We start from the raw sequence: 15910 nt of genomic DNA on the forward strand, positions 1-15910 counted from the left end.
TCTACCTAGATGAGAGCCCTGGGTGGAGGAGGGAGGAAGCAGAGAAAGAAGAGGTGAATGAGAGTGAAGTAACAGTCAAAGTTGCTTAGTGAAGAGTAGAGCTCTCCCCAACTGGGGCTGTCCATAACTATTAGGGTTCAACTATTGTTCTATTAGAAACCAGGAGGGATAGGAATTCAGGGAAGTCTGGAGGGATTTGCATGAACTGATGCTAAGCAAGATGAGCAGAACCAGAAAAACATTGTACACCCTAACAGCAACATGGAGGTGATGATCAACCTTGATGGACTTGCTTATCCCTTCAGTGCAACAACCAGGGATAATTTTGGGCTATCTGCAATGGAGAATACCATCTGTATCCAGAGAAAGAATTGTGGACTTTGAACAAAGACCAAAGACTATTACCATCAAATTAGGAAAAAAACCATTATATTATTATGTAATTTTAATATCTCATACCTTATTTTTCTTCCTTAAGGATATAATTCCCCTGTCATCACATTCAACTGAGATCAATGTATAACATGGAACCAATGTAAAGACTAACAGAATGCCTTCTGTGGAGGGTGGGGGGAGGGAAGCAAGAATAGTAGAAAAATTGTGAAACTCAAAATAAATAAGATCTTTCCTTTAAAAAATGGCATTAGTTAGGAAAAAAACTGATATCTTGTTGTCTGATCTTATCTCTTATACTTTGTGTTTCTTCCAAGATATGATTTCTCTCTCATTACACTCAATTTGGATCAATGTACAACATGGAAATAATGTAGAGACTGACAGATTGCTTTCTGTGGTGGGGTGGTAAGATTGGGGGAAGAATTATAGAGCTCAAAATAAATAAAATCTTTAATTAAAAAATGATATTAGGGTTCAGTCCTTCTTCCTACATCCTTGAACTGTCATGGAAGGAAATGGAAGGTAAATTTACTTCCAGTGTGAGAACAGGATCAGAGGAAGTAAAAGAAAAAGCCTTGGCCCAGATATTACTGGGCAAAACTGGCCCTGTGCCCATATGTGAATGGTTCTGGTTAAATTCCTAGATAACTTCCCAATTTTCTCCAAAGATTTGAGAAAATGAATTGTGAAAGGAAAGTTGATGATCATAGATTTAGAACTGGAAGAAACCTCTGGGATCAAGTAGCTCAATACTTTCATTTTACAGAAGAGGAAACTGAGGTTAAATGACTTGCTCAATGTCATGGTAAGAAGTAAGGGCAACTAGTTGATACAGAGGACAGGAGATTTGTTGTCAGGAATACCTTAGTTCAAAACTCCAACATTTTTTTGCCATATAACCCTGGACAAGTTATTTAGTTGCTATTTACCTCAGTTTCCTCTTCTGTAAAATTGGGATAATTATAACACCTACATCTTTGGGTTGTTGTGAAAAATATATGAGATAAAATTGTAAAGTACTTATTAGGTAGCAGAAATTAGATGTGAACCTAGGTTCTCTGTGTCCTAGTTTAATGTACTTTCTACTGTACCATGCATGGACAGTTAGGTGACACATTGGATAGATCACACTTGATGTCAGAAAGACTTGAGTTCAACTTTAGCCTCAGACCTGTCTAGTTGTGTGACACTGGGCAAGTCCACCACCCTTTTTGTCTTGGTTTCCTCATCTGTAAAATGACCTGGAAAAGGAAATGACAAACCACTTCAGTATCTTTGTCAAAAAAACATTTTTTAATGAGGCTATGAATAGTCAGGCACAACTGAAACAACAGAAGCAAAAACTATAACACACTGCCTTAGTTTTATCTGAGTGAAGAAATGTGGACCATAACTTTTCTTTATATAGCTGTGACTCACAAATCATAAACCCTCAGAACTGGAAAGAATCAAATATTACCTAATGCAAACTCCTACCAATACCAGAATTTCCTTCAGTTCATGATAAAATCATGAGTCATTGAAAATTTGGTTAGAGAAAATTTTCAGGGACCTTTCTGGGAATAGAAAAACTCAGAGGCATGATGTTTGTGGTTTTAGGAAGCCTCATTATTTGATGGTCCTGTTTGGTGGGCCATTTGGTTTGGAGCACCTGTTGGTGGTCCATTGTTTATTTTTTTTAATTTCCCAAGAAAGCAAAGCAAAATCCTATAATAACTACAAAGCCAAGCCATGCAGAGTTGAAAAGGCCAATGGTTCTGAGTTCAAGTTTAGACTCTATCATTGGCTTCATCTTTGTAAGCTTAGGTAAACCCCATGGATTCTTTGGGTGTTGGTTTCCTCATTCAATAAAATCTAAGTTTGTTAGTGCTTTGGTGGCAGACACCGTTCCATTTTGTCTTTATGCTTAGCAGATAGTAGGCACTTAGAGGTGGAAGAGTCTTCAGATTATAGTTCAACAGCTCGATTTACAAATAAGGAAATGAAAGCTAAAATGATAAGGTTCTGTAGACAGTTCAGGAATCTGGGAAGAGGGCTACATCTGGTGATTCTGTATCATCAGACTGGGGTGGCTTCTTTACTCTTTCTCTTTCTGCCCCTGTTGTACTTCAGTCCTATCTCCATTACCAGAGCTTTCAAATGAAGAAGCTGAACAGGGTATAATCTAAGGACCCTTCCAACCCTGGAGCCTGTGGTCTTATGTACTAGCTTTGTGACATTGGTAAATCACTTTCCCTCTTTAAATCTCAGTTTTCTGGGCAATTGGGTAGCACAGTGGATAGAGCACTAAGCCTGGAATCAGGAGGACCTCAAGAGAAATCTGGCCTCAGACACTTGATACTAGCTGTCTAACCCTGTCAATAAATAAATAATTAAATCTCGGTTTTCTCATTTATGAAATAGTGACAATAATACTTTACTCTCTCTAATAAGATTGACATGCGATAATAACTTACATTTATATTGTATGTTAAAGTTTTACATAGTCCTTGATTCCATTTGGTCTTTATAATCACCCCACTTAAGTAAGTATTATCCACATTTTCCAAGTAAGAAAACTGAAGCTCAGAGAGGTTATTTTGCTTCCCGCAGCAATCTAGCTAGTTAGTGTCTGATTCCACCCTCTGATTTAGGTATATCTTGGTTCCAAGTCCATTTGCCCCCCTCTTTATATCAAGCAGAGATAATGCCCATGAAACATGTAAGCCTTAAAGCTCCTTACAAATGTAAGCTATTATTACATAATAACTATATAAGTTGAAGTTAATATTTTTTCCAGAGCTTTTTGCAATGAATGCATAGAGAATAAAAATTAATGAGAAAAGCAGAAGGTATATTCATTTGAATCTCCATATCTGACAATTAAGCTTTAAAGAGAACTTCTTATAAATAATAATAAATGTCCTTTCCTACTTTTCAGAGAGCTTCAGACATGAATACCTACCATTTGATTCCTACTACAACCCTGAGAGATAGGGCAGAGCATAGGCACTATGATTCTTAATTGATAGATAAGGTAGCTGGGGCCCAAAAAGGTAAAGGGACTTGTTGAGGAGCTAAGTCTGCACTAGTTTCATGGCAGGAAGTCCTCTAGTCAGGGCAAGAACCCAACCAGTATTCTTAGTCCAATGTCCTTTCCATCAAACTAAGCTGTCTCTTAACATGTCTGTGTTTTAACAAGGGACCTTCTAATGTCTTAAATTATAGAAATTAATGGTGAGAATTACAGGCATATGAAAGGAATAATGGAGAAGATATTATTGGAGGGAGTTCCTTGCAAGGATCCTTAAACCACAACATGTATCTAGAATCTCAGAGTGTTATATCATGAAGGAAACTGAATAGATGCAGGTTAAAATAGACTGTTAGAACTAGAAGACTTTCGAACCTAGAATGAAAGGAAATTGTCGAATCGAAAGGTTCTAGGTTTTCTCATCCTTCAAATTCTAACTCACAAGCCCCCTCTTTATGAAACTTTCCCCACTTAAACCTCTCCAGAGTTACAACTTTGTTTTCTCTATTATATATTGAGCTAGTTCTTCCTTTCTGTTGGGTCATTAGCTACTTAAGACCAGGGTCTGTGTTCTCTTCTGGTCCTTAGCATATAGTACAGGATCTTATAAGTATTAAGTGCTAAATAAACATTTATTGAATTTCACTGAATTGTGAGGGCCCTTATAATATACTTTAGTCCAACCCCCTTATACTTACTGATGAGGAAAGTAAAGGTCATGGAAGGGAAGTGGTTTGCTCAAAGTCATAGGAGCTTTTGTTCAGAAATCAGCCTCAGCCTGGGTAGGAGGCCAACTCATAGATTCATACATCACATTGGTAGAGAGACTTGCTTTCCATACTTTCCCACAGAAGCCACAGGTAAAGGTGTTTATGTCCTAGTCATGCTGAGGAAGGCCATATGCTTTTTAATGAGGCAATGCCTGGTCCTTACAACCAAGAATTTTTTTAAATGGTGTTAACAACCAGGCTTTGTGGTAGAACTTTTAAATCTATCAACACCTCAGTGGTGACAAGGATCATAAACTGATCCATAAATTTAAACCTATGAAATCTGAGCCTGTTAGTGGTCACTTGCTTGCAGAACATGAAATGTTTTTATTATTTTATTTACTTTATTTCATTTTATATTTGTGGCACCTTTGTAAAGCACTTTATGTTCCATGTTTTCCTGCTTGATAACTTAATAGATCTTCTGTAAGCCAAGTAATACTCTGTGAAACAGGGACTTAATGGGAAAGAGAATTGATTTATGAGACAATTGGCTTCTCAGTATCTTGCCCACCCAGTTTCCTCTGATGCTTTCCTTTGGTTGTATAACTCTTTACATGAAAAGTTAAAAGAAAAAAAAATGTTATCAAGAAAGGGTATTTCATGTGCCACATGCAGCCCCACAATGTTAGAATGGTAGGTTTAGCCATGAAAACTCAGGGCCAATAACAAGAAGCAAATGTTGGCCAGTAACATTCTCACATCATCAGCTTTGCTAGGTCTAAGGACACATGTTATTTTGGCAACACTGCTATAAGTAGCAAAATATTATTACTCCTTTGGGAACCAGTTGTAACAGCGTTATTTTTGTGTTGCTGACAATGACGTATTGTTTGATGTGAATGTAATCCTGAAGAAGATAAAGAAGACTAGTTACAGGATCACAGAAATATGGAAGACTAGAATTAGGGATCTTGGAACCCCTGATCTTGAGGACAAGGGTAATTTCATTTTTACCTCTTATCACCTCACATCCAACCTAGAGCCTTGCATGTAAGTAGGCACTTAACTATTTGTTGAATTAAATTTTAATGTCAAAATACTATGGGGAGATGCGTTTTGTGTGTGCTCTGGAAGTTGTTGGGTGTTCATTGGGAAGTATCTTTTTTCCTCAAAACAAAGTGGATCAAGAGAAAAGAGGAAAAATGGGACATTGAATGTTAGGAACACCTAACAATACTAGCAACAGTACCAGATTTGGCTTCAGAAGACCTGGCTCATAGCATGAGGATGATACTTTTAGTTGTGTGGTTATGGCCAAGTCTCTTATTGCTATATCTCTGAGCCTCAGTTTCTACATCCGTCACTAGGAGATGATAAGAATTGTATCGCCTACTTGGAGGGAAATTGTGCAGAATGAAATTACAAACTTTAGAATGAAGTGGAAACGAATCCTTCCAGAGTCCTGGAGATGCTGCAGACCACAGAACGCAACCTCTGGTTTACAAAGAAGAGAAGCGGCTTGGTCACAATCTCCTGGGCACGGAGCGCTCTTCTCCCCCGTTCCAAAGTCCCCAACTTGCCACCTCTGGTTGGATTATATGTTTTATCCCCCAGATCCTTTCAAATTCGGCCCTCCCGTTACTCTCAATCTTTCTGCCCCAGTCCGCTGAGCTCTTTTCTTCAGCCTTCTCTCTTTCCAGCCCCGTCCCATCCCGGTCCCGCACCTGCGGGGGAGAACACGCCCCCCACCACAGAGGCAGGTTACCCTGCCCCGGAGAGACGCCTTAACGACCCCTGGGCTCGCTGGGGGGCCGGCCGGTCCTTAACACTCGTTAAGGAGCAGGTTGGACGGAGATGTCCGAGGTCCGGTCACCAAGGCTCGGCGCTGGGAGGGGCGATGCCCGAGGGCTGCGGCCGGAGGTCGGAGCCCGCCGAGCCGCGCCACCGCCTGCTTCTGCTCCGGAGCCTCCGGATCCTCTTCAGCACGGAATGAGCACTCCTCCGCCCGGGCTTGTGCAAACGGTGCCTCCCGGGCTCCTCGTGCGCTCAGGGCGCACGTGGGTGGCTGCGTGCGTGGGAGACAGGTGGGCAGGAAGGCCACGGGCGGGTCTGCGCTCGGGCTGAGCACGTGTGCGCGTGTGTCTGTGTGTCTGTGCGCGCGTGGGACGCTGCCCCTTTAAGCGCAGCCCGGGGGGAGCGTGGGGCGCCGCCGGGTGGGCGGCCGGGAGGCGGCGCGGCTCGGGGGGGCCCCGGCCCCACTTCCTGGCCGGCGGCCTCCAATGGTGAGCGGGAGGATGCCCGTGTTAATTACATAAGCAGAACGTAAATAATTCGCGGGAAAAAAAAGCGAAAAAGATGGCGCCCCGCATCCCTCTGCCGCCGGCCTGATCGGAGTGCAGCCGCTGCTCGGGCCATGGCCGGGACTCCGCGGCCCCCGAGACGCTGACGGCCGGCCGGGCCCGGGGACGGCCAGCCGCGGGGGCGCCCAGACCTCCGCTCCCGATGCGCTGGGCGGCCGGACTCCCAGCGGGACCGCCGGACGGACGCGCAGCCTCGGGGTAAGGACGGCGCCCGGACCCGGGGCGCGGGGGGGGGGGGTTCGGGGGGCTCCTCTCCCCCCTCTTCGTGGCCTCCATCCTTCTCAGAACCTTCCACAGCTGTGGACTGAGTTGGTTCTGGGGCGGAGGGGGAGGACGGGAGGGGTTTGGGGGGGGCAGCTGCTTTTCGGGTCTCCAGGCGCGCTCAGGCCAGAGGAAACCAGGGAACCGGGGTTCGACTCTCGGGGCAAGTGGAAAGGAGAGAGAGAGAAAGGGGCAGGGCGGGAATGGGGGGTCTTGTCAATGCATCCCACGAGCCCCGGCCCCCGACATCCTCACGGAAGACCGGGCGGCGCGGGTGGCGAACGGGGCCGGGTGGGCACGGAGGGGGCAGGGGGCGATTGTTATTTCAAGCACGTTGGCAGCGCTTGGCCAACGATCGGGGCTGCGGGAAAGTTGGAGGGAGCGCGTTCGCGGGACGGGGCGGGGCGGGGGCGGCTGCGCAGACAGGGGCTCCGGGCAGCCTCGGCTCGCCTCTGTGGGAGCCGGAGACCCGAGTTTTAATTTTTTTTTTGTAAAAAATGAAAAATAAAAAATAAAAGAATGAAGTGCATCGGGCTCCGGGGGGCCTCTCTCTGTATGAATCACCCCGTCTCTCTCCTCCTCTTCCCTCCCCTCCCTCTTCTCCGGGGCCCCAGACACCAATTTGACTCAGATTTGAACTGGACGGAGTGTGTAACCCACAAAAATGCATTTTATTTTGAATGTGTTTGAATCAGCCAATCAGAGCCCTTGGGGGCCCGGCTCGGAAAAGTCGGAGGCAGCGGAGACGGAGGTGCTGGGGGCTGGGGACGCCGGGGTGTGATGCGGGGGGTGGGAGAGGATGACTCCCGGGGCTGGGAGGGCCCGCGCCTCCCGTCCCCTCCCGGGCCTGCCCCCGCCGCTGCACTTGCCGGCGTCGCGAGGGGCGCGGGAGGCGGGGGGCGGGGGCGGGGGCCCGGATCCCGGGCGAGGAAGTGTCAGTTCGTGAACCTGCCGCGGGAGCCGGGCCGGGGGGCGGCGGGCCGGGCCCGCACCGAGCGGGAACCCTGCGCGCCCCACCCCTTTCCCGGCCCCGCTTGACTCATGCCGCCCGATCCATCCAAAAGGTGGAGAGTCGGAGGCGTCAGGCAGCCGCTCCCCCCCGCCCCGGACTCTGGGCGCTCGGCAGCCAGGGATTCCCTCTCTCCTCAGGTAGGAGGCGCGGCTCCTCCCGGCGGGGAGGGCGGGCGGGCGGCCGGAGCCCAGCCCCGACCTCCGCGCTGCGGCCGGCCGGCCCGGGAAGGGTTCGCTGCACAGCGATGCTCCGTACGGAGCAGGGCCCCGGGGCCCGGGCCCAGCGGGTGGCCGGAGAGGCTCCCTTCCCGGGGCTCCGCTGGACGCACGCCGACCTCGCCCCCACCTGGGGTCCGTCCCGGGGAGGCGGTTTTCGAGGTCCCACCGGGAGCGGGAGCAGGATATCGCACGGCTGTTCTGACACCTGGTCTGGGGTCCTGGCACTGCGGAGGGTGCCCAGTCCGCCTTCGCCCAGAGAGGGAGTGGAGCCGGCTGAGGACACTGAGCGCCGGGAAACATTTCGGTTCCTCCTAGAGACCTTTCGCGATTCCCACCCCGAATCCTTAGTTTGCTGCTCGCAACCTGGACGTTTGCTTTTTTACTTTACAGCTGTGCGTCTGCTGGGCCCCTTCTCTAGAAGGCAAGCTCATTGAGGGCAGGACTATTTTTTTTGTCTTTTTCTTCCGAAAATCTGGCACTTGGAGTGGGAGGGGGGAGTATGGGGGGGGGGTCGATTTGGATTTTATGAAAGAAAAACACCCTTCCCTTGCCGGGTTGCACCTGCTCTGCAGTTCAGTCTGAGAGTCTTCTGGGCACTAAGGCCACTAGGGACTTGCCCCAGTAGCCCCAGGCTTCCTCATTCTGTAGCTCCTTTCTCAACACTACTCTTGTTATCTCTCTATCTCAAATTTAATTAATAGCTGAATTGAACTCAATTTGGGGGGATCAGAGGCAAGTAGGAAAGTTGAGAGTTGAAAAATATTGATCAATCCAGGGTGTTGAGTGGGAATTAATTTATTAATTATTAATAATTATTAATTTTATATTATATTTCTATCTGTTCAGATTTATAACTAGCCCATAACTAACCTCAAGGATATAGACTGTACAAATGTGAATATGAAGAATGCAGAGATAAAGTGACTTGCCCAGCCTGAAAAATTCAGTCCACTCTCCCTTTTCTCACCTTTCACCAAATCCAAACCCTTTTTCCCTTTCCCACAGGAAGAAATTAAATTTCCAAGATACTCCTATGATTCTATGCACTTCTTCCACTTGGAAGATAAATGAAATCAAGGGATATTGTTCATGGAAAGCATTTTATGTTACTGAATCTCATCCCCTCTCCATTAATAATAACTTTTCCCCCTTCAACCTTGAGTAGGCAGTGAACAGATGACTAGATTGGAGTCAAGAAAACCTGATTTCACATTCAGCCCCATAGATTGAGTAGCATAAACTCAGATAAGTCTTTGCCTCAAATTCTTAAATTATAAAATGGAGATAATAAAAACACCTTATAAGGTTGATGTGAGGATCAAAGATAATATTAATAGATAGTAGATGAGCTACTATTGTGTAGTTCATTTTGTAATTTTTTTATGTACTTCTGGGTATCATAACTCTGTTAGTGTGTCTTTCCGGCATGGTGAATGGAGTACTGGACTTAAAGTTGAGGTGATCAGGTTTCAAATCCTTTGACACTAATCATTTGACTGAGGGCAAGTCAATTCTCTAAAAACCTGTTTCTTCATCTGTAAAATGTGAATGATGTCTGCAGTGCCTACCTCCTCTGAAGACCAAATGAGATGATATGTGCAAAGTGCCTTGCAAACTTTCAATTATTATTTAAATATAACTGTTCCATGTGGCTAGGGAGATGGGGAAAGAAAAAGAATATCAAGCTCCTACTATGTGCCAGACAGCTCTTTACAAATATTTATACTTCTATCCCTATGAGGTAGGAAGTATCAGTATCCCACCTTAAAGATTAAGATGCAGTCAGACTGAAGTTAAGTGACTTGCCCAAAATCACCTAGCTACTAAGTATAGGAGACTAGATTTGATATGGGATCTTCTTGACTTCAATTTCTGAGCTCCATCTACTGGGCCATCTGTCCCAACAAATTTTTTCCTTAATTAAAATCTTGTGTCTTTATAGTGCTCTGCATATAATAGATATGTTTGTGTTCACACATGCAAATTTCATATATATATGCCTATGTGCACTTACACATGCATGTTGTGTTTTTTTAAGATACTGAAGTGATTTGCCACTTCTTTGTTCAGTTCATTTTACAGATGGGGAAACTAATGCAAATAGAGTTAAGTGACTTGCTCAGGGTCACACAGTTAGTCAGTGACTAGGGTCAGATTTAAACTCAGGAAGATGAATCTTCCTGACTCCTTTATCCCCTATGCCATCTGGCTGTATATATACAGGCAGACACATTCATTATGTACATAAGTGTGTGTGTGTGTATTAAATGAAATCAAAGTGTGCAGAAAACAATGCCTTGAAATGGTAGCAGTATCCTAAGATTGAATCAATTTCAATAAACATTTATTTTGTACAATACACAAGGCCTAGGAATGCAAAGATTGAAAATTATACAAACCTTCCCAATAATGATTTACAGTACATAATGGATACCCCAATGAGTATCATATAAGGGTAAAATGGAGGAAGTAACATGTAACAGAAGCAAAATAATAACTCATGCTCTTATACACATTTAGAGAGCTCTAGGGGACAGTGCTAGATTTGTCTTTAGAAAGACCTGGGTTCAAATTCTGCTTTGACTTTTTTTTATGATCATAGGGAATGATCTTTCTGTGCCTTGGGCAGCCCTCTATAAAAGTCTCTACTAAGAGTTTCTGGGCAGCTAGGTGGTGTAGTGGATAAAGCACCAGCCCTGGAGTCAGGAGTACCTGGGTTCAAATCTGGTCTCAGACACTTAATTACCTAGCTGTGTGGCCTTGGGCAAGCCACTTAACTCCATTTGCCTTGCAAAAAACCTAAAAAAAAAAAAGAGAGAGTTTCTAATCTGGGGAAAGTCCACATCCCAGTAAAATTATAAGTGCTTGACAGTGAAAACCTTTAAAGTTTTCAAAAGATAAAAGTATTTCCCCACAACAACCCTGAGAAGCAAGTTATAGTATCTTCATTTTACAGATGAGGGAAATGAGACTCAGAAAAGTTAAGTGACTTGCTCACAGTCATGTAGTGGAAGTGCTCTAGGAAAGGGAAAGCATTACTTTCAGGTGATACAGCTCCTAAATTGAGTCTTGAATTTCAGCAAACAGTAGTAAGGAGGGAGTGCAATGCAGACATGAAAATTGACCATCAATCCCAGAAACTTAAAGAAAACAGATCAAAATCAGGGATTAGGACAGGCCCCATGACTTTATTGGTATAGGGAACATTCTCCTTTAATGCAAGCTGGTACTTTTCTCTGCTGGTATAATCTTAGAGAATTACCCCCTGAGAGGTGAAGTGATTTGCTTAGTGTATGTGAGAAAGGCAGAATCAGGACATAGATCTTCCTGGTTTTAAGGTCACACAATGCCTCTGTAACATCAGAGAACTGCTAGTAAATGATATTGTTTCATTGGGCGGTAGGGAGTTAGAAAGTTAGAAAGATAGGTTGTGACTAGATAAGAGATTTTCTGGCCCTTTCCTCTAACTTAGCATCCTAGATGATCCATGGTTATCTTCTGCTTTTGAAAGATGCTTGACATCTAACGGCATTTCTGTAGCATTTCTGATTCTGAGAATAATCAATTTTATTATAAAACCCTCCCCTAATAGTGCTGGTGACATGTAAAACCTATAACTAATCTCCCTATAAATGGTAATGAATCAATTCCTCAACAAATATTTATTAAGATTCTTTATAAAGGTATCTGATGACAGGGGAAGTCAACAAACATATATAAAACATCCTATTGCTAGACACTTTGGGAAAGTCAAAAATGATCACAAAGTCCTGGCTATTGAGGAACTTATGGTCTACTTTGTCAGGGATTTGTAAGCTACTTTAATATTGACTTAATAACTTAACATTTTAATAACTATTATAATTATTTCCCTTGTAATTTTGCATATTTTATTTTATTCATTTAAAAATGTTATTCTGTGAAACAGTGAATAAGTTTCATCCAATTGTCAAAAGATTCATGACACAAAAAGTTGAGACACTGCTTGGTTAAATAATATATAATTCCTGGCATAACATGGTCATTTATGTTAATTGAGTGACTGACCGTGATAAATGAACTAGCAATGTTATAAGATCCAAGGCAACTGTAGATGAGACTCGAAATTCAATAATTCCAGGAACTTTTTAGGGGTGAGTTAAATAATACTTGATCAAATATAGCCCAAGAATGATGTTATAAATATCCAAATGGCCCTTGGCAGAAAAAAGGTTCCCTATCCCTGGTTTAAGTCCTCATGATCTCACACCTAGATCATTGCAAATCTTTCCCTATTTCAATCTATTACCCAGTTAGCTATCAAAGTGGTTTTCCTAAAGCATGTAGATGATCTTGTTACTTTTCTACTCAATAAATTAGTGACTCCCTATTAACTCTGGGATCAGTTATAAAATCCTTTGTTTGGCTTTTAAAACCCTTCATAACCTTGCCCCTTCTATCTTTCAAGTTTTCTTAAACCTTCCTCCCTTTCATGTCACTATATGATTCTGAATTCTGGCTTCCTTGCTATTCTTCACACAAGATATTCCATTTCCAGATTCTAGTACATTTTGACTGGCTGTCATCCAGACCCAGAATTATCCCCTTCTAGGCTTTCCTGGCTTCCTTCAAATTCCAGCTAAAATCTCACCTTCTGTAAGAAATCTTTCCAAATCCTCCTTAAGGCTAGTGATTTCCCCCACCCCCATGATTATTTCCAATTTATCCTGCACATCTCATGTTTATACATAGTTGTGTATTGTCTCCTCCCCCACCATTAGACTGTGAGTTCCTTGAGGGCAGGAACTGTTTTTTGACTTTCTTGATGCTATCAGTGCTAGTAAATAAGGCACTTAATAGATGCTTATTGATATGTCTACACTAGAACACTGAAGTCAGATCTGTATTTTAGCTGGGGCTGTATTGATAATTTAACATATGATTTTGGGTAAGTCACACTGCCCTCTCCTCAATAGTTAAAGACTTTTAAAGTTGAAAGGGATCTTTGAGATCCTCTGATCTAAACTATTTAAAAGATGGGAAATTGATCATATTCAGAGGAATGGTGGCATTTGCAGCCTTCTTTTTCTGATTTTTAAATTCAGTTTTCTTCATAGCCTTTTAGATATTTCTTCAAAATCCTTTTACTTCTAAAATTATGGAAAAGTTTCATCAACAAGATAAGATATAAGCTGAACCTTAAAGGATTGATAGAATCTGGATTAGTTAAGACTTCTGAACATTTATTTATTTGCCCTTTGGTAATTTTATAACCTAATAATTTGAATTAGTTTTCATAAAATAATATACTTTAAAATCAGGGGAAAGGGGCATTATAAAAATCTTACTTAACCAAGACTTGAGTGGGACATAAATTATCTAGAGGTTTTCCTTCTCTCCAGGTGAATCCTTGAGGGAAGTCAAGGTCTCTGGCCAAACCTCTGCTCTGAGAGTGAATGAGGGGAAAATTCAACTCTTTTTTTCCCTAGAAAAAGTTAAGTGTATGTTCAGTTCATCAGCCTACCTAGGAAAGTGGGTCTCTAGAACTGAGAAATTTTGTGTTAAATATTAAAGATTGAATGTATATTTTTGTCTTTTTTAATCCCAGGGGTGGTCAAAACTGATGGAGAACCTCTCTCTGGAGTCAGAAATCCAAGATGACTGTGGGCCACCCAGAGCAATGGGTGCTCCTACAAAAACCAGAAACAACTTCAAAGACTTGATGGTCAAGCTGACCGAGGGCCAGTATGTGCTGTGCAGATGGACAGATGGACTGTATTATCTTGGAAAGATTAAAAGGGTAAAACATGGCATACTAGGATCTCTAATTCCCCAGGCCCAGAGCCCAGTCCCTCCACATCAGCTTCTGAGCTCCAAAACCAAAATGGGAAGAGGATTTTTGGGAAATTAATTAATTGATTAATTGATATTATTGACAACTACTTATCCTTGTGGGGTCCAGACAGCCAAAAGTGAAACAAGTTAGAATAAACTTAAGTTCTTTATAGATTTATAGGGCCTAGGGATCATTTATTCCCACTATTTGTGTTTGGGGATTTTTGTTTGTTTGTTTTCAGCAGTCCAGGGAAGTGAAGAGACTTCCAAGGTCACACAGGTTGTAAGTATAGGGGTTAGGAATCCAAACTGTCTTCTAAGTAAATCTAAGGCTCTTTATACTGTAGCAGGAAACCTCCTTACAACTCATTGACATAATCACTTCTTTACCTTTTCCTGAGAAGGAAGATCAAAAAAGACTTGAATTCCTGGGGGGAGGACTCCCTGGTTCATTATTCTTTAGAAAGTCATTGTGAAAATAACTCTTCTACTCTGACAACCTTCTCCTTTAGTAAAGGAGAAAAATGTGGCTCAGCCGGGGGAAATAATGTGAGAGGAAAATGAACAGAGAAGTTGTATCAGCTGAGGTTGTTGTATCTGTGATGTATTTTGTGTTGATTTTGAGTTATAAATGTGAAGAAGGTCCCCGAGTTCAAATCTGGCCTCAGACACTTAGTAATTGCCTAAATGCATGACCTTGGGCAAGTCACTTAATCTCATTGCCTCAAATAAAAAAAAAAGAAAGTCCCCAGGTTGGAATAATCCAAAAATTACTCACCAAATGAAGTATGGCATAGTCATACCAGAGCCCAATTTGGGAGATCCTGATCCCATTTCTAGCCTTTGCTACTGGATGTCTTTGGACAACTAGCTTCCCCTTTACTGACTTTATTTTTCCTTGTCTAAAGAATAAGGGGCTTGGACAGTTTGATCTCTTTTAGCTTGAAGTTTGAAAAATCTTTTGAGTCTAGCTTTGATGTGTCTTAGCAAAGTAGATTTGGCAGGATCACCCAGATATCATTCTTATGTTTTTTCTAAACCAGTTTAGATTTCTGGGGGCCTATTTTGTCCATAAATATTTTCATGGAAGGCACCCCTGCATGCTCTTCCCCATACTCACTTATTTAGTAAATTCTCATCAGAAAATACTTTTTGAGACCTAGTTTAAATTTCACCTGCTTTTGCAGAATCTGGAATAGAATTAGTAATCTGCCATTAACTCCTAATACCCTTGGCAAATATTTTCCCTCTGCCTTCAGTTTCTTTATCTCTAAAATAAAGAAGTTAGACAAAATTATTTATAAAATCCCTTCCAGCTCTAATTTATTGACTGTCATCCATAGTTCCTTTATTACTTATTCTTCATCTGTAATGAAATATCATAAGCCAGCTCTATTAGAATATAAATTGGTCCCTGTGGGTGATACGTTGAATTAATTGCCCTTTTGGGTGAATGTTTCTCTGTTGATTCCTGATCAAGAGCATTGGGCCTGAGGGGATGGAACCTCAGTTGGATAACTTCAGCGTGGGGGGGGGGGGGATGGACTGTTCAGGCCTGATCACTTATGAAGGGCAGACTTGGATGAATCTAGAGCTAAGGGAGGAACTGAAACCTCCTGGGACTCGAGAATCATCCCTGCTGTTCCTAAGTCTTTCTAACATTTGGTCAGCTACTTGACCTCTTAAAGAGATCCTCTTACAAAGTTAAACAAATGTAAATTACTATTATTAGAAGGCTCAGGTTATAGTGGAAAGAGAAATGGTTTTGTAATTGGGGAAGATCTCCATTCAAGTTTTGTCTCTAATTCATACAAGATGTGTAGCTATGGGCCTCATTTAACCACTCAGCATCTCAGGCAAAAGTCTCTAATGCTATAAATTAAAGAAGAGTTGTCAATCTATCTTAGTAGAGGAAGTTTTTCTACATCAAGGTCTCTCTGCCAGTGAAATCGCAGATCCAGACAGCCTAGCATCATCACCATCATCGCCGTTGTCATTTTCGTCATCATCTTAAGGCCAACTGTGAAAACAGAAGATGACCACCTTGGGTGTACTTGAAAGTTGTGCATTGGGCTAAATCTGGTGGGCTAAGCCCCTCACTTGTAGTCCCCTTTCTAACTACA

General features: G+C 42.8%; 2 protein-coding genes across 5 annotated transcripts in view; one reads left to right on the forward strand and one right to left on the reverse strand.

Annotated features, from left to right (window-relative positions):
- Positions 1–6601: 6601 nt before the first annotated feature.
- The window catches only part of PHF19 (PHD finger protein 19), a 71338-nt gene continuing 62029 nt past the window's right edge, over positions 6602–15910 (forward strand). For 3 of the 4 annotated variants that reach the window (XM_074211704.1, XM_074211705.1, XM_074211702.1), the window contains exons 1-2: positions 6602–6680; positions 13561–13752. In XM_074211704.1, the coding sequence (XP_074067805.1) occupies positions 13576–13752 (177 nt within the window). In that variant the 5' untranslated portion in view covers positions 6602–6680; positions 13561–13575. Of the gene's footprint in view, positions 6681–7816; positions 7893–13560; positions 13753–15910 lie in introns of those variants that run through there. The other variant, XM_074211703.1, reaches the window with a different exon arrangement.
- LOC141505673 (protein CutA homolog) overlaps positions 9829–15910 on the reverse strand; it is a 77708-nt gene continuing 71626 nt past the window's right edge. Inside the window, exon 7 of the mRNA XM_074211709.1 lies at positions 9829–15807. Within this exon, the coding sequence (XP_074067810.1) occupies positions 15686–15807 (122 nt within the window). The 3' untranslated portion in view covers positions 9829–15685. The remainder of the gene's footprint in view (positions 15808–15910) is intronic.

This window comes from Macrotis lagotis, chromosome 1 (genome assembly GCF_037893015.1).
Source record: "Macrotis lagotis isolate mMagLag1 chromosome 1, bilby.v1.9.chrom.fasta, whole genome shotgun sequence".
Lineage (NCBI taxonomy): Eukaryota > Metazoa > Chordata > Mammalia > Peramelemorphia > Peramelidae > Macrotis > Macrotis lagotis.